Source organism: Rhinolophus sinicus, chromosome 12 (genome assembly GCF_057876585.1).
Source record: "Rhinolophus sinicus isolate RSI-liver-muscle chromosome 12, RSI-T2T, whole genome shotgun sequence".
In the NCBI taxonomy this organism is placed as follows: Eukaryota; Metazoa; Chordata; class Mammalia; order Chiroptera; family Rhinolophidae; genus Rhinolophus; species Rhinolophus sinicus.
This window is the reverse complement of record NC_142512.1, coordinates 23,592,689-23,611,704: the sequence shown is the minus strand read 5'-3', so window position 1 is coordinate 23,611,704 and position 19,016 is coordinate 23,592,689. Positions and strand designations below refer to the sequence as shown.

At 39.0% G+C, this 19,016-nt stretch overlaps 1 protein-coding gene across 1 annotated transcript in view; it reads left to right on the top strand.

The window, feature by feature from the left end:
- MYO1D (myosin ID) overlaps positions 1-19,016 on the top strand; it is a 285,824-nt gene that overhangs the window by 60,743 nt on the left and 206,065 nt on the right. The window contains exon 2 of the mRNA XM_019732584.3: positions 17,488-17,696. Within this exon, the coding sequence (XP_019588143.1) occupies positions 17,488-17,696 (209 nt within the window). The remainder of the gene's footprint in view (positions 1-17,487; positions 17,697-19,016) is intronic.

Sequence of the window (19,016 nt, the reverse complement as noted above, 5' to 3'; positions counted from 1 at the left end):
TCACTGCAAGAAGAGGTTGAAATGTGGGAGAACCGATGGAGTGTTTGGGGTATAAACCATCATTGCCATATTATTTCAGGTATTGCAAAAAGCAACGTGTAGATCAGATTATATGGTGTATATATGTATGTGGATGGATGGATGGATGGATGGATGGATGGATGGATGAATACATACAATTTTATTTTTAAAATAAATATGTATGCATGGAATATAGGCACATAAAGTTTTCTGAAAGGATGTATAAGAAGTTATGAACACCAGGGACCTGTGGAGAGTGGGACTAAGGCTACCCTGTTTGAATATTTTTTCCACTATTTTTTATATTTTCAGCCTAACAATAAAATGTTTACCTTAAACTCTCTAGTTTACTCCTTACCACCTATTAATAATTAAGACAGTAGAATTAATTTATATTAATTTTTGTATTTTTTTTCAATCTGGTTTAAATTGACGCCATGAAATCCTTCATGAAAAAAATTCAGTGCTGAGAAATCCGAATTGTACAACTGATAATTTCCCTTAAATTAAATTAATTTATAGCTCTACTATGCATGTGTGTAATATGTATAGAGTAGGGAAAATACCAGAATCCACCAATTTTTGTACTTCCTTATGTTATTTAGTTATGCCTTACATGTTGCCAGGGTTATAAAATGGGAAATGCCATTCCCCATTTACTCTGCACCACTCCTTTCCTGAATACGCTGGAACTAAAGGGCAGGCAAAGAAATAAGTAATTCATTCATAGTGAACAAGCAAGGAACTGACTAGTATCACCTTGGAAAGCCAAACACCCAGTGAGCTATAAAACTACAGTAACAGATGACGTAATCCTTACTCCTGAGAGAAATATCTAAAAAGTGTATTAATCTCTTTAGGCATTCACATACGAAGGTTCACTTTTACAGGTTAATGCACTCTTTCTACAAAGCCAGACATTCTCATTTACAAATGGGATCTATGTTAAATACACATTAAAAAAAAACACATTTAAACTCTAATTGAAAAAAAAAAAAAACCAGCATAACCGCTTAGGTGTGGTGGTTTAAGATTACTTTTGTAATCATGCTCTTCTATCTCTCCTCTAATCCTCAAAGTGTTGCCTGTAACCTTGCAGAGAAGGATGGCTTCAGCTCTTATGGCCTGTGGGAGATTCTCTAAAACCCCAGGAGAGAGCATGCAGCCTCTGAAATAGTTCTTCCAGGATCAGGTCCGAGGAGTCTTTTAAGCAGCCCAACTCTGACCTTGATGTCCTTTCAGCCAGGGTTCGACTGTCCTGTAAATGTTAGCTTTTTAACTTAGTACTTCATTTTAATTTTTTCTTTCAAAGAATTATTTTGGTTTTGAGGTTATTTCTTTATATTTTATGTGTAAATCCTGTCTCATTTTGATGTTTTTCTTGTTTTCATTAATCATCTCTGCCAATAACACACCTCATCATCAGTTTTAGCTCCAAAACCAGACTCAATATACGAGGGAATCATACCTCCAGGTGAAACCTAGTATAAATTATTTGGGTCTTTATTTCTCTGGACCTGCTTTCATCATCATAATTTTGTTCACGACAACTGCTCTGTTCAGAAAAGTTGTGTCGTTTCCAGACAAAAAATCTGAAGGGGCCGCCAGGTGTCTCGGTTGGTTGGAGCACGAGCTCTGAACAACAGGGCTGCTGGTTCGATTCCCACATGGGCCAGTGGGCTGCACCCTCCACAATTAGACTGAAGGACAACGACTTGACTTGGAGCTGATGGGCCCTGGAGACACACACTGTTCCCCAATATTCCCCAATAAAAAAAATTAATAGTAAAAAAAATTCTGTGAAGCTTGTTTGGTGAAGGTTTAGGCATTAAGTTAAATTGCATTAAAAATAAATAATACAAACTTTACTTTCCTGGTGGAGCTAAGCATACTAAACTATAAATAAAAAGCAGGCCTTGTTAAAATTTAAATGATTGTAAACATAACAAGTAATAAAAATAAATGCTTACACTTTCTGCAGTTCTTATGTACTATTGAGCTAGAATTGATAAACTGTCATTAAGTATCTTCCATTGTGGTCCTATTGTGTGACTAATAGCCTCTTTGTATCACACATGACCTCACCCTGAGAGTTTAACAGCATACCGCATGGTGTAAACTTTGTTGAACGAAATGAGTTCACTGCTCTTGCTCTTGGCTGTTAACTATGTCAAATTGCCATGAAAGTTCCTGAACATTCTCTATTTCCATACTTATCACAGACCAAGCAACAAACAATTTGCAGACTGGAGCAGTTGGAGTAGCACTGTTTTAGGAACTAAGGGAGAATATAAAGAAATGTGGAAACACTTGAAATATTAAATAGCAATTAAAAATTCAGTAGCTTAAAAGGGTAATAGAAGGAATGCCCCAGTGCAGCGTCCGATTCATTGACAAATAAGTTGTAGAGAGGTTAACGTCCTCAATGTCCAGCGGAGAGAGAGAGATCCTTTAGGCTAGATAGAGGCGCCAAAGAGAGAGACTTATGGAGCACAGGCAGTGGGACTTGAAATGTTTCTTAAAGGATGATAGATGTTTAAAATTACAAAATGGATCAATTTTATTTTATGAGTAATTGTAGTATCTTGATTAACTAATTGATGAATTGTTCTATAAGCCAAAGTAAACTTAAACATTAGTCATGCTAATTAGGAATACATAAATACTGATTTCACTGCATAAATCTTAAGGTCAACCTTCGAATGCAAATGGAACTTCCTTGTTTGTGTTCTTTTTTTAAAAAAAGTAAAAACAAACGTCTTTGTTCTTTTGAATCATTACAAATTTCTTGGTAATTACTGTGTTTGAACCAGATTCTTTATAAGGGAATACTCAGTAAGGTTCCTGTAAAACAGCTCTGTTATGCAGATGTTGCTTTGTAGTATAGGACCAGTCCTGGCCAGCTCAAGCTTCCTGTTTTATGTACGCTGTGTGTCGTTTGTGTTGCATCACTTCCTTTGCAAGAGAATTAACTACAGGATCCTAAGATAGGGTCATTTTTGTCATTGTTTTACACACTATTTCCTATTTATGGTATTAGAACTTTCTATTCGTCATCACCAGAAATTAAAGAGTAATTATTCTTATATCAGCTGGTAGTGTGGTGAACTGCGTACAAGTTACAGATGAATTTTTTCTTTTTTTGCCTAAACCAGTTTTATTATTTTTAAGCGTTTTAGTCCCATTTAATAATAAGATTATATCCCTTAAAACTCCACTATTTCTAGCTTATCTTGAAAAATCAGAATTTCTGGCACAACGTGGTCCACATTTCAAAATAAGAACCAGCTATTAGATATTTTAAACCAGCTGCTCCCTTTATATAGGTCACACGTTTGTCTGACCCCACCATGTCCTAGGCACTTATTTCCTTTGTGCTTCACTTGCCTGTCTTGCTGGCCTGGCTTCCATAGACAGCTTAGTTTGTTTACTGGACTAGTGTGTAACAGCTTGATTCACCCACCAAATCTAAAACCGTGCCTAAACAAACCTTCAGCCTCACTAGCACCATTGCTTAGCTTTCCTAATTTGAGTTATGTATCACTTGTAGAACAAAACAGTATATAATTCTGTGGGGGAAATAAGTTTGTTGATCTCAGAAATAGATTATTATATTCTGTATAAATAAGTATTGTGTGTATATTTGTGCATATACATCTACACACGTGAGAATAAGACAAATACGAAAACATGTTAACAATTGTGGAATCATCTGCGCGAAGGATATTTAATGCCTTTCTTTCAACTTGTAAGTTTGAAATTATTTCAATATGAAACTTATAGTTAAAAGTCCAGGCTAACTCTCAACCACAAATTGTCAACAGTGAGAAAAATTTTTTCTTCCCTAAGTGATTAATCTTTTAGTCAGCATTTGAAGAAAAAGAACATGTAAAGTCAACTTAATTGATACCATGTCTTACATATTAGTTTCCGGAAAAAAAATAGTTTTTTTTCTAGTTCATGTTAAGAATGAACCTTAGAAAAATATTTTTTGTACGCGTTAACAACCAAAACGATTTCTCTCTGCATCCAGTTGTTAGTGCCCTGACGTAAGAAAGCGCTCAAATCCTAAATAAATGCATTGCCTCGCTATATGCAAAGAAGGATCTTATTAGCAAAGCATGTACATATTTGCTGATGTGTAGGCATCCACATATTAGAGTTTTTAAACGAGCGACCATATTGTCAACAGAACACAGGTCTGAGCTGTTTGTTCATTTGTGATGAATTTGTGCCAGCTTAGCCCCACACTTTGGTCGAATGAATGGTATGCATCTCCTGAAAGTTTAGGGGATAAAAGACATAGTCCACACACCCTGACAAAGCACAAAGGCTAGTCAGCAACGAAATTCATGCTCCTGTCTTGCCAAACAAGCAAAACTACTTGTCCCAGATTTGGAGACTAGAAGCCCCGTTCAGTTGGCTGCAGCATCCTTTTGACATGTCCTTTTCATTCTTTGAGCACTTCCTTATTTTCTGGGTCAGTTAGATGCCAGGCTTATCTTGTGTTTTCCCTGTCCCAGTGATGAAATCAGCCATTTCCCCAAAACGTTTTTGTTTGTTTATTTGTTTTTTTGTGTGTTTTTTTTTTGGCTTGGTGGGGCATGTAGGAAACTAAAATCTGGGTAGTAGGTGTGGTTGTTGCTACTGGTGTGCCATTGCTGTTAGACTTTGTCAGCAAACAGAGTTGGGTGGGGTGAGGAAGATCGGTGTGTGCGCTTGCATACGTGCACACACACAGGTGTTTCTATTTCTTTGTCTATTTATGTTAAATATCCTGAGCTCATACTGATACCTCCATTTCAGTCCAACACCATGGGGTTTCTTTTAGCATTCTCCCTTCCATGTTTGTAATTTCCTTCTGCAGTAGTGGGAAATATGGCTCCCTTCATCCTCAACATGTTTTTTTATTTTTCAGTCCCCTTGTACGTAACTAATTTTGCCACCATGTGGGCCACCTCCTCAACCCCTACCCTGCTGGACACCCCACTGCACCGGTGGAGTCCTTACCCTGGCTCTCACCACACACACACACACACACACACACACACACACACACACACACACGCACACACGGACTGAGCCAGCTGAATCCTCAGCCCTGACTCTGCCAAATATACTGGCCATGCTGGCCAAACCCTTGACTTTTTAAACTTAGATGAATTATAAGCAAAAACTTGAGACAGAGTATTTCCTGAAGTTATAAAATGAGAATATTACTCGTTTTAGTTTTTCAGTTACATAGTTTAGTTTCAATTCTTATTCACAGAGGACAATGGAACTTAATTTAAGATTCGGAAATAATGCTACTTATACGTAGGCATAGCTTTTCTTTTACTTTTTTGAAATGTAATATTAACAGACATGTAGAGAAACTGTTTACTGCCTAAATGAGCAAGGTTGAACTAGAGGACAGCTACTTTCTGAGGGCAGCTGAAGCTTTTCTTACTGGTCTATGAAGCTCAGAATTCAGTCATGGTTAGGGTGACACTCAAACAACAAATAAATAGTATAGTATTGTCTAAATTGGCAGTCAATCTACTTACATAAATTCCTTTCTCAGTTTCATCTAGCAATAAAAATGATTTAATTTCTGCTTTAGGAACTGAAAAAATAGGGGAAATTATTTGTTTTTTCCATTTCCTGATGTATTTGATCTGTTTTTAGTTTTTGACTCTTTTCTTTGCCACCACATTCTTACTCTCTTAGTTCACTTCCTGATGTCTGGTATTCCTGAGTATAGACAACACTTGGTTATTTTCACAAGTGGAGAAGGACAGACTGGATAAAGCAGAGCGGTACATGATCACATTCGTCTTTGGAATGTGTTGATTTTCATAATTGAATATTGGCCCGTTTAACACTTTGAGATTGTTTTCATCCCTTAATAGTTCCAGGTCCCTCCTCCCTTAGTAAAAATTCCCTTGATTCCCACAGCAGTGTACTAGGAATAAGTAATAATAAAAAGAAGTGTGGCTCCTAGTTTCTTAGAAAACTTGATTACAATGTAGGAATAAAGCTGTAAAATGTAACATCTCAAATATGTAAAGGTGAGAACTCTTTACAGAGCGTTAATACTTGATGTCTTTTGTCTTTTAGTTCCTCTTTATATCACTCAAAATTCAGCTGCCCTCTCCTTACCATAATAAAAACTCTATCACACAATGAACAGCCATGATTGAGGGGCTCCAGTGAGCAGTGTCAACTGAGCACACAAGAGTTAGGAGACTTTGCTAAAATTAAAAATGGCAAGTTTTATTCAAGGGTCTTAGGATTTGCAAATTGGAAACACTACCAGGTGTTCCAAAGAAAAGAGAAAAGTTGAGTTCTTATAGTAAAACATACATTCTTGAGATGAATCAATCCTCCACGTTTAGCCTCTGGATTGGTCCAAGGTGGTAATCTTCCACATGTCCAGTGGTCTGGGTAATGAGTGTCAGGTGGTCTGGGCATGTGAACATTCTTTCCCAAGTTGTTCCCATGAACATTCTTTCCTAAATTCTTCAGAGGGTTATCTATAGGGTTATATATGTCTCCAGGCATTGATGCACAACCGAAAAGTCCAAAAGTTGAAGTTCCCAGGCTAGTTAAAACAAGAATAGAATCTTTTCCTCATGCCTCTATGTATTTGATTTTGGTAATTTAGCAGCTTGACTCGAGTGACTCCATTTCGTTTCTCCACGCTTTCCTTAGCAGCTTTTGATATGTCACTTGCGGATGCCATCTGACATTCTTAATTTCCCTTTAGGGGTGTTGGCATCAAAGGAGTGACAGCATTACCAGATTAGCATTGTGAAAGTTCTAAATGCCTGCAGACACCCTCAATGTTGCATTACTAAGTGTGCCAGTGTGACCTCCCTTCTTCCCCCCGTGCTGTTGTCCACAGTCCAAAAGCCAAAAGCAAGGCCACTTAAGTGACATAAATTCTACACTGCTGATAAGGGAAAGGAAGTTAACCCCTCACTCTACCTTAGATACCAGGAAGATTGTTAAACAAAAACCTAAGCCAAAAGAAATGCAAAATATAAGAAGTGTAAGGACAATGCGGAAGAGAAAAAAAAAGAAAGCTTTACATGAGGAAATGTGGCCTTAATGGATATTACAGACTTCTGACAAGGAAAGCCAAGGAGAGCCAGCTGACCAAGTTTCTGGCCATTCACTCATTTATTTATTCATTCAATAAATATTTTTGCTGGTTTTAAAATTCTCTGCTCAGTTTTGTGGTGGCTATTAGTTCACACCAACAGGAAATAACCAAACATGTAACTTAGGAGCATCTGGGAAACTTTCCAGTTTTCCGTACACTTACACAATCCATTCTATAGTAGAAATAGATCTTGCTCCCAAGCCAGTGAAAGCTTTGCTTTGTAATTCAGATTTCTCCAAGCAGAGATGATGGTTAGGTGATTGATTGGCTTAAATGTATGGTAATTTCCTTCTTACCTGTAACTGGGCATGTGTTGTCACCAGAGTAAATTTTGGAAGATTTTCTATTAATATTTAATAAACTTATAATTAGCAACATACTTGAAAGACATCTGATGTAGTTTTTGGCACTGTAGGTGCACAATAAATATTAGTTTAGTGTGACTTTTGTTTATTGAATTTAAAACATGTATGTTACAGTAACTGAAATGGAAATAATCCATTCACTTGACTACTTAACATTTCTCTTCAGTGTCTCCTGCCACAACTACTACTCAGCTTGTTCCCATTAACTGCCTATCTGGGCACCCTAAGACTCAATGACACCTGGGAAAACCTTGCTTAAAATATATCAAAGCCTTCACGTGTTATGAAAATTAGGATAAAGAACTACAGTTTTTAAAAGTGAAGTCACAGACAGATTAGGTTTTCTGTCATTTACTGAATTAGGAATAGTTATTTAAAAATGACAGGGTACACCACACTTGTTAGGTTACCTGTCATCAACAGAGCCCCAGGGAGTGGACTACCTAGGTATAAGGAAAAGAGGCCTCCTACCAGGATAAACGTGAGGGAGGGGGCAAATCCTAAATTTATCTATTTCGTTACAGTCCTCAGACATCTTTATTTATTTGTTTGTTTTTAAGTGTTCAGTGCTGTAGTTTAAGTGGCTAATTAGTATAATTTAAAATGCATAATTGTTATCAATTCACATAATGTGCATAACTACCAAAGGTCTTCTGACTGGTCCAGCCAGGTACCCTGCATTCTCCTGAGCAGTGTTGATTTATAAATAGGCTCATTCCTTGGTTAGGACAAAATGCAGTTAACTGCTTCCCTGGGCAAGCCAAGTAGCCAGTGGTTACTGTAATAGGAAATCATTTTTACATGAAATGAATCAAAAGGAATACATATATGAGTTGAGCCCTCTGTCAGAGAAATTGCATTTACTGTTCGTTGGAAGAGAAAATATAGTGTCATGTTATTAATAGGGAAGTTTCATTCTTATGTTTTGGTCTAGACAATCATGCCTGTCATCATTAGGCATTCAGTATTTCATCAATAAATAATGCTGTGGTGATTTATGCATATGCTGACGTTGTAAAATATGCAGCATCTTCATTGTGGTTTGTTTGTTACTAATTTTAAATGCATGTGACTATTTAAACGTCCATCTGTTGGTCTGAGAGTCTGTAGTTTCTAAGGACTCTTACAGTCACTTTCATTGATTTAACTGTGGTCCAGTTCACCAATCTCTGTATTTCCTCTATTAGGATTTCAGCAAAATCAATCAATCAATTAAATAACTAAATACTAATTAAAAGCTGTAAGTTGACAAATGACCAAAACGATTTGCGTTCCATCATGTGTATTTGGTAAGCTTATAGTCTCATGAAAAATAGCTTTCCTCGCGAGATCAAAATGGAGTAATTTCAGGATTCATTCTCCACAATGTGTTAAAGTTACAGGTGCTCTAACCTAACAGTGACTCTATACCCAGTACAGAAATGTCCTGACACCAGCCAGTAGTAGAAACTCACTCATCTATTGTAAAGTGACTGGTTGACTGAAAGCCCTGTGACCAATCTCTTCTTTACAGTGACAGACTTGAAATTTGAGCCCTTTTCAGACACCCGAGCAGACAAAACCACACATACTGAAAAACAGTCTATTTACAGATGTCAGCCCAGCCGCTGTATCTGTGGGTATGATTTGCTATGCCATAGCCAACAGATTTTTTTATACCCTTGAAACTTATCTTGTTTTCATTGATACATACAATAAAATGTTTCCTTTTTCCCAAGTGAATGAATTGTGATAATTGGTAAAAGTGTCTTTCATAGTCAAGAGATTTCAGCAGTGTACTGAGAGCTAGCCTTTGCATAGCTACACTTTTGTTAACCAATTTGCCTGGGGCCCTAGTAGATAGTCTTTATGGGGGGAAGTGTTGTGTTTGTTTCTACTGTTTTCTTACACCAGGAAAGAAGAATCACGGAGTAACTTAACATGATCAAACTTAGTTAGTAAAAAAAAAAAAAAATTAAATAGAACCCAGCTATATCTCCTCTAAATTTTTTTCTTGCTTTTCACTTGGGCAGAGGAGCATATGGTCTCCTTGCAGCATTTGCCCACCATGACAGGTAAGGATTTCAGGTTGCCTTCTCTGTGCTTGCCATCGTCTGTGTTGTTCCTTTTGTGTCCAGGGATCGGGTTTAATTAGATTATGAGGAAAAAGAAAAGCAAGAGACATCTTTACTTGGATATTTCCCAGGTATCTCAGGCTCAATATAGCCTGTCTGAATCATGGCCGCCTCCTAAAAATGTTGCACTTCCTCTACTGTCCCTTCCTCGACTGTCCCTGTTAGTAAACAGTTTTGTGGCCTGCTCCCGTTGCTCACGTGAGAAACCTTGACACCTCCCTTGACTCACATCCAGTGAATTGTCCTGTCTAATCCTGCTTCTACTCTTAAAGCCTGCCCACTGCTCCATCCCAGCTAAATCCCCAGTCATCCCTTCCCGGGGCTAATGTGGTAGCCTCACTGCTCTGTACCAGGCACTCAATCCTTCCCACCCTGCCGTCAGAGGGGGCTTGCAAAAAAAAGTGAATGTGATCAAGACTTCAAACTCTGCCCTTGTAATAAAGCTCCACAACCCCGCAAGGCCCTTTGCACCTCCTAGCCTCCCCCCTCCTACCCTTTGCGTCCTGCTCTCCTTGCTGCCTCTGCTGTGGTGCAGTCACACTGTTTTGCCCTGGATTCCTCAAATACTTGTTCCCTCCCTCCACCAGTGCAGTGAACATTCGGGCGACTCTTCCTGGAGCCCCTGTTGAGTGTCTGTCCTTCTCATTACCCTGCATTAGGGTGGAGAACGCTCTGCCTGTTCTTTCCTCTACCCAGGGCTCCCAGCACAGGGCTTGGAACGTGGGCCCTAATAACTATTGCTTGAATGAATGAACAAATGAATGCAAATAAAATGAAAGCCAGCCGTAAGAACATTTACAGTTAATATTGCTCTACAAGGCATGCCCTACTAAACAATAGAAATGTGTTTGGAAAAAGCGATCCCTATCTTAACATGTATTTGTCAAAAACAATTTTTTTTTTTTTCCATTGCAAAAAAACGAACAAAGAAAAAAGGTAAAATAAAGTCAGCCAGGCATCTCCTGACCACACTCTCTGGTTACGTACCTTTTGTGCCGCTCATGTGAAGAGATGTTACTCTGGAGAAGAAAACCAAGAGATGGTGAACTCAGGAAGTCCACACCACTGCCAGTGGCCCTAACTAGTTTCTTATGTCCTGTGGAAAGCCTAAACATTTTTAGGGAGAGATTTTTGGCTTTAGAGGATCCTTAGGATCTACTAGAAGAATGCTATCCGGACATGATGCCAAGCTGGATCATGATTCATTACGCTAACAAAAGCGACCCTTGCTGTGAGGATAAACACAGCAGATCACAGATGCAACGCACTGGACCATGGGACCTGAGTGGAGGAAAGACGCTTCCTGCCATTCAGACAGCTTGCAGTATTGCTCATAGTACAAGTGGGACCTCACAGTATTGCACTCTTGCCACGTACCAACAGTGTGCCAAGTACTCCAGTGAGTGGAGTATCGCATTTCTTATAATAATCCTGTGAGGTAGATACTAGCTTTGTCCTACTTTTCAGATGAAGAAAGTGGGGCACAGAGAGGTTAACTAACTCACCCATAATCATAGAGCTAGATAGTGCTGAACTGCAGTCAGGTTGCAGGGCACACTCTCCTCTGCTGTGAAGGGCCCAGCGATACCCGTATGCTACACTGATGGCCTCTGATGGTGCTTCGCAAGCGTTCTCTTCCAAGGCTTCAGTGTGTTAATAAAAGTCAAAATGCAACATCCTCTTCCGGATGCTCTGAAGGCAGTGTAAGCCAGGAACACCTAGAGCTACCTATCTGGAGATCGTATCACCACATAAATAGTTCAGATAGCAAGTAACTTAATTTTTAGGGTGTCATCTTTGAACCCTCCCACTTCTAAAGCTGGGTTACGTATCCTTTCTGTAAGCTTCCATCACACCCTTTCTATCTAGTGACTTAAATCTTTTCTGAAACAGTGTGATGGGGTGTGTGTGTGTGTGAGAGAGAGAGAGAGAGAGAAAGAGAGAGAGAGAGGAGAAAGAAGGGGAGCAAGAGAGGATTGATAAGTGAAAATATGTAAATTTTAAGCCCTCTATCATAAAATATGTGAAATTTAAGCTACATGGCATTGTCTGTTTATGTAAACCTTTGAGTACAATAATACCACGCCTGTTCTCCTCTGTAACTCAGGCTCTTGGCACAGTGCCTGGCACATGGCACTTATTATTTACTCAGATGTTTATGAATACACACAGTCAGTAACTAGCAGAGCTAGGATTCAAACCCAGGGCTCCAGGGCTGTGTGACTCTAAATAAAACTCAGTCTTTCTAATACATAGTCCCTGCCCATCTCAGGAACGTACAGCCTAACAAAAGGGATAACACAACTTGACTCCGTCACAGGGAGACTGTGATTTTGCCAGAAGCAGTAGAAACAAGATGCCTTCACCCTTGGGAGAGATTCTCATCTCAGAACTGGGGAAGGTGAACTGAACCTTATTGAAAGTTGGCAGTGAGCTAATGACCATTGCAAAAGTTTGGTACATCAGTACAAAAAGGGGTCAAAGTTTTGTGTACTTTGAAAATAAAACTGCAGTATAGGCTGTCCTTTCAAAATGGGCCAGCATTGTTGGTTAAAAAATCCACACCCAGGAAACAGAAACTCTCATACATTGTAGGTGGATGTATAAATTGCTGTAACCTCTTTGGAGAATAATTTCGCAACAATTCATAAGTTTAAATTACACATATCCTTTGAACCAGCAACTTTAATTCTAGAAATGCGTTCTACAGGTATACATACACATATGCACAAAGAAATATATACACCATTATATTTATAGTTGCATTGTTCATCGTAACAAAACATTGGTAACAGCCTAAATGACTGGTTGTGTATTATTGTGTGTTCACCCATGAAATTAAATACTATGCAGGCATTAAAAGTAAAGTTATTCTCTACTTCCATGAAACTATCCCAATACAGATTTTAATTAGAGAAAAAAGTCATTCATGTAAAAAACTGTATGTATGCATATGTGTATGTATGCATAAACTATTTCTAGAAGAATACACAGGAAACCAGATGTCGTGGTTAACTGATGAGGGAAACTGTAGAAAGATGAGAAAAACAGTTGTCACTATCTATTCATTTATTTATATCTTTTGAATCTATGACTAAGAGTCTGTGTTGCCTATTTGAAATTAATAAAAATGTAAACCAATTATACAAACAAGCTTGGAATTTGGATTTTTTTATTAGTAACGTTTAATTTTGATATAATCTCAAATGTACAGAAAAATCGCAAGAATATTCTGTGACAAGAAACTTCCTTGGACCGTGCCTTCCATTTCGTTACGTCTCTTTGATTTCTTATAATCTGGAGTATTACTCTGCCTGTCCCTGTTTTCTTGACTGTGAAATTTTCCGGTTATTTTGTAGAATGTCCTTCAATTTCGGTTTGCCTTACGTTTCCTCCTGATTAGGTTTAGCTTATATATTTCTGGCAGACACCACAAAAGTGATTGTTTTGTCCTTCTGCCTGCCTGCGATCAGGAGGCACTGCATTTGTCAGGGTTCTCAGCCCTGGGCTGCAGGAGCTGGGCGAGGCTCTCCTTCAGGGCACACACAGAAGCTTTCGGGTCACTTTATGGCACCTGAAGCCGGGAGTGTGAACCCCTAAGCTCATCCTTTACCTTCCCCACCCTGTCCAGTAAATTAGGAGCTGCCAGCCCACCTGAAATATTTGTTAGTTTTCCCATAATGTTTTCAAGTGTCATACACACAGTCACCCAGCTCCTTGCTTCTTATGAGAGGTCGATTAGGCGTGTCCAGTGCAGGTATTTTGTGTTTCTCTGGTGCCAGATCACACTATGGACTGTCAGCACGCTCTGTATTACTGGAAAGAGAGTCGTCAGTTGTTGATTTTTAATAAATGTTTCAGAATGCCTGTAGAAAAGCCTGTTGTCCTCTAAAGGCATTTTTATAGTTTCTCCATTGCTACTCGTTAATTCAAAACCTTTGTAGAACCTCTTTGTTTCATTCAGAAGCCCGTGAACATATCTGGCCCATTCAATAAATATTTGTGACTTCTTAAAGAAATTACATTTTAAAAATCAATTACAGTTCAGCTATATTTTAACTATTTGGGAAGCTCTATAGAAAACATCTGAACAGAACAAATACCATAATACTGATGTTAGACGTAGGGTCTCAAGAATGGTTTCCTAGAGGAGCTGATGCTTAGGCTTTTGAAGGAGTGAGAACCTGCCAAGCTGATGGAGGAAGAAGAGACTGGGTGGGGAAAGGGTATTCTAGGCAGAATGAACCCCATGGGCAAACTACGAAGTCAGGGTGCTCTTGGGAACTGTAAATAGCTCATTGATATGAAGGCAAGAGTGATGGGGCGGGGATGGGTGGGGGGAAGTGTGTGGGTGGTGAGGAGGGTCCAGTGAAAAGCAGAGGCCAGAACACAAAAGACCTGTGTGCTCTGCTGTGGAGCTTGTGTATTACTCTTGAGCATTCTTCCTTTGAAGGGGTTTGTTGTGATAATCGGCCACCACAGTGCGTGCTTTTAATATTGTCTTACCGATCGTACTGTATTGTGATTATTTATTTATAAGACTTCCCTGTTCTTTTTTCTTCTTTTCATGCCCAGCGTCAGGCCCAGTGTCTGGCCCAAAGTAGATACTGAACAAATATTTGGAGAATGCATCATAAAAGTTCGTCATAAAAGGTTTGCACACAGAGCTCACAGAAATGCCTTCCTTGGTCTCTTGTAAGAGATGGTATCATCCCATTGGTTGTCTAGGATAATTACAGCAATTCCTCCTGGAGGCAAACGCAGCTGGTCGCTACATTACCTCTCAGTGCTAACTACAAACCCTAAGGCTTTCCAAAGCAAAATGAAACCGTGGTTTGGTGTTAAAGTGTATAAGGGCACCATCTAGCGGCGAGTTTATGCCCTAACCAAATCAAAAGTTCCATCTTTGGTAACCAAACTTAAGAGTTTCAAATGAGATAAGATTCTAACGTTCCGTAAATTGCTGAATACTTGTATTTAATACTGTATTTTGTTGAGCCTTGCCACTGTCTCCAAGTTGAGTTATGCATTGGATAATTTTGTACATGTATTTCCGTTGTGTCTTACAAACATGATGCCTAGAAGTTTGGGTAAACAAAATATGCTATTTGAAATAAAGTGGAATTTCAGAGAAAGTACGTGATTAGACAGACCTGGAATCTTAGAACAACATTCTAATCTCATAGGTTGTTTGCTGTGCCTCTTAGTCACAGAGTTCCAAATTCATGAGGTAATTTTTTTCTAATGTCCCTTCTCCTTTATTTATTGTTTTTTTCTTTTCTGCTTGGACCCTGTTTTTGAAACTAAAGAATCATGTTCCTTTAATTCTTATCCTCGAAGACAGCTGGTGAGCATTTATGCAAATTTGCAGGTTAAGCCAGATAAGGCTTGGGTCGTGAACCTCAGCTTTTTATTACTTTTGTGGGTCTTTGAACATGAGTTATATAGACATTTTGCTTGTGTATACTTGCTAGTTGATTGACAACCGAGGCAGGGAATCGGATTATGATCTTTGAATTAATTCCTCGTGTGTAGGGATTGCTCTGATTTAAGTAGCAGTGTTAATAAAATAAAAGCATTTATTAAAAATCTTCCTGCAGAACATAATTGGGAGCATAAAATTAATTGCCTTTTTAAAAGTACTTACACAATGCCAGGGGGAGAGAGAGGTATAATTATCACCATCCTACGGATGAAGGAGCCGAAGCACATGGAGGTTAAGTAGCTTTCGCAAGATCTCACTGCTATTACGTCTGCAATGTGAGCATCCAGAATCAGATGTAAAGGACTCCAGCGTCGGGGCCTTTAGCTACCCTATGACACTTTCTGTAGAGGAAAACCACAGCAGAACAATGTTAACCACTCTTTTTTTTTAAGATTTTATTGGGGAAGGGGAACAGGACTTTATTGGGGAACAGTGTGTACTTCCAGGGCTTTTTTCCAACTCAAGTTGTTGTCCTTTCAATCTTAGTTGTGGAGGGTGCCGTTCAGCTTCAAGTTGTCCTTTCAGTCTTAGTTGTGGAGGGAGCAGTTCAGCTCCCAGTCCAGTTGCCGTTGCTAGTTGCAGGGGGCACAGCTCACCATCCCTTGCGGGAGTCGAACCGGCAACCTTGTGGTTGAGAGGACGCACTCCAACCAACAACTGAGCCACCTGGGAGCTCAGGGGCAGCTCAGCTCAAGGTGCTGTGTTCAATCTTAGTTTCTTAGTTGCAGGGAGCGCTGCCCACCATCCCTTGCAGGAGTCGAGGAATTGAACTGGCAACCTTGTGATTGAGAGCCCACTGGCCCTTGTGGGAATCGAACCGGCAGCCTTTGGAGTTAGGAGCACGGAGCTCTAACCGCCTGAGCCACCTGGGCCGGCCCCAGTTAACAACTCTTATTTAAACATACACTAACTACTTGATAAAAATCATGGTTTACATTTATTGTTACATGATCAACAGCTGTTTGTTTCCACTCCTAGTTCTAGCCCATAGCCTTCGTTTCAGGGTGAAGAAAGTTTCAGATTTGTTTTTGCCTTGTGGTCCCAAATGCTCTGTTTACTTCCCTTATTTCCCTGCCGCACTGGCCCTGCAACAAGAGTACTTAGGGAAACAGCTGCTGGACCAGCATTTTGCTCATCTCAACACTCCCTTCATTCAGCTCTTGGAAGTGACCTATATGTCTGCCTTTGTCTCTTGGCAGGTGGAGTGTGTTGGTGGCAACCACTTGTCCGTTTGGGTGTTGACCTAGCTCTGGTTCGTTTAGATGTGTGGGTTAACATGTAAATAGTGAAGATATATATGGGTTTTCTAAATTTAAATTTTTTTTCTTTGTAAATATAGACACCATTTTGTGCAGTTGCAGTCGTATCATATATGCTGAGGTTGTTTTGTTTTTACCCTTTTTTTCTTTGTTCCTATGGCTTCTTTCCAACTGCTCACATGACCTTCCTCTCCTCCTCACCCTACTGTATGTATAAACGGATACATAAAACATAACATGTAGTCGTCCATATTTTCCCATGGTTATGTAATCATTTATAAAATACATCTGTGCACGGTTGTATATACAAATCATGTATTGGGTGACTTTTTAGCCTTTTATGGTAAAACGATGGAATCATATTATAAATACTTTTAAAAAGTCCATGTACCTTTCAACCAGCTATCCCATTCCTGAGAATCTATCACACAGAAACAAAAGCACTGATTTGTACGAATGTGTGTCGAGAGTATTTTCTATGGTATTATTCAAAATAGCAGGAAGGAAGGGGGATGGTTCAATAAATAATGATATATCTACACCGTGGAATTTTAGGCAGTCATTTAAAAAATGAATTTGACTTATGCCAGCAGTGTCTCCTCTACCATCCTCTCTGTTGTGAGTTTTACTGTTTTTATTCCTTTACTGACATTTTGGTGGGGTTTCAAGAGGGAAAAGAAATAAATGTATTTGGACCTTTGTTTTTGTATAATTGAAAATCTGACTAAGTAGATTTCAAGACCTGTTTTAACTACAATTTCTTCTCTTCCTAGAGCTCTGAGGTTTTCTTTAACTTTTTTTTTCATTCATCTCCTTACCTTTCTCTATTTTGGAAATAGGAAATCCCCAGCCTCTAAAACATTAAATTCTTTCTTCTTTCTTGGCTTTGAACCCCTACTGGCCCCTTCTAGCAACAGCATCTTAGCACAGCCTCAAACATGGTCTCTAAACGTAAACTCAGAACCAATGAAACGTCAGGTCAGATATTGTTCCTGGGATATTTGCATTTTCTCTTGGCGATAAGAGACTCATAGGAAAGAAATAGCATTTCTGTGTGACCACAGCTACGTCTTCCTTTTCTTCTGCTTCTGTACAGATTTGAAAAGGGGCGCATCTACACGTTCATCGGTGAGGTCGTCGTTTCGGTGAATCCTTACAAGTCGCTGAGCATCTACGGTAGAGACACCATTGAGCAGTACAAAGGCCGTGAGCTGTACGAGAGACCGCCTCACCTGTTTGCTATTGCTGACGCTGCCTACAAAGCTATGAAGCGGCGAGCGAAAGACACTTGTATTGTGATCTCAGGTATCTAGAGGGCGTCCCCTGTACTTCCAAGGTCAGAATATATTTATTAGCTGTTCAAGGATCCAAACGTTTGATTAGATCTCTTTTGAAGTTAGAAACTTAAGCAATTTTTAGAAGGAAAAAAGTAACGAACATTCAATCCCCACTTATATCATTTCTGACTGCCTTCTACTCTTGGTTCGTTTACAAATACATATTACGTTCGGATGGACTTCTGGTCAATTTTGTAGACTAAGCTGACATGGAAAATTCTTCTTCCCATCTCAAACACATAAACGTACTGGATAAAATATGACAAAAATTATTTTAAATAATAACGGAGTACAACCAAGAAAATGAAATCCAGAAGTCCCCAAAATGATGAATGAATTCAAGGTCAGGTTGGTGAATGGAAGCTAGTGTGGAGGTCACGTACTGGCCTGGGACTGGAAATAGGTTCTCATAGCTTAGGGGGCCCGACAAGGACGGAGACAGACTCGTGTGCCAAAGAAGTGGAGCTGAACTCTCTCTGGAGAGCTGAGCTCTTCAAGGAATCTTGTGGAATGAAGTGGGGACAGGAAAAATATCTGCCCACTGACCCAGGGTGGCCTCTCCCAAACAGCAGAAATTTCTTTTGATGCTAATACCTCACATTTGCATTAGGAGCTTTATACTTTTAAAAACGCTTTCATGATCTTTATTCCATTCTGGTTATCAAAATAGCTCTGAGTGGCATGGAAAGCAGTTGTGTTTCTGCTTTGTAGATGAGAATAGGAAGGGTCTGAAGAGTTAAGTAACTTCGTGTTGAAATTAGAGAATTATATCCTAGGACTCCATTTCATGAAAACAAATTACAAAAGCAGTAGTTCCTGATGGTAGAAGGAAAAACAAAAAAGCACACAATTTTATAAGTGCATAAAATAAAAGCAAAACGTCCCTTCCCCTTGAACACCCTGTTGCTCCCAAAATTCCAGCCGCAACAGCTATAAACAATAAAGTGTTTATCCTTTTATATATTTTCTCTGCATGTGCAAAAACATATAGTCACACCTGCATATATAATTATTAGAAGTGTATAATTGTATTGTAATTATGTTATAACTGCTATTATGGAATTTGTTTTTCATTTAACAACATATAAGGGACATCTTTCTGTTAGGGACCTATGGAAGCAGTGCATTCTCTAACAATTGTGGAGTAGTCCGCTGAGCAGTTGAATCATAATTGATTTACCCAATCCTCTACTGATAGGCGTATTGTTTTCAGATTTTAACTTTGACATGTAGTCTACAGAAATACTCTTAAGACTTGATGATTATTATTATAGTAGTATTTTTATTA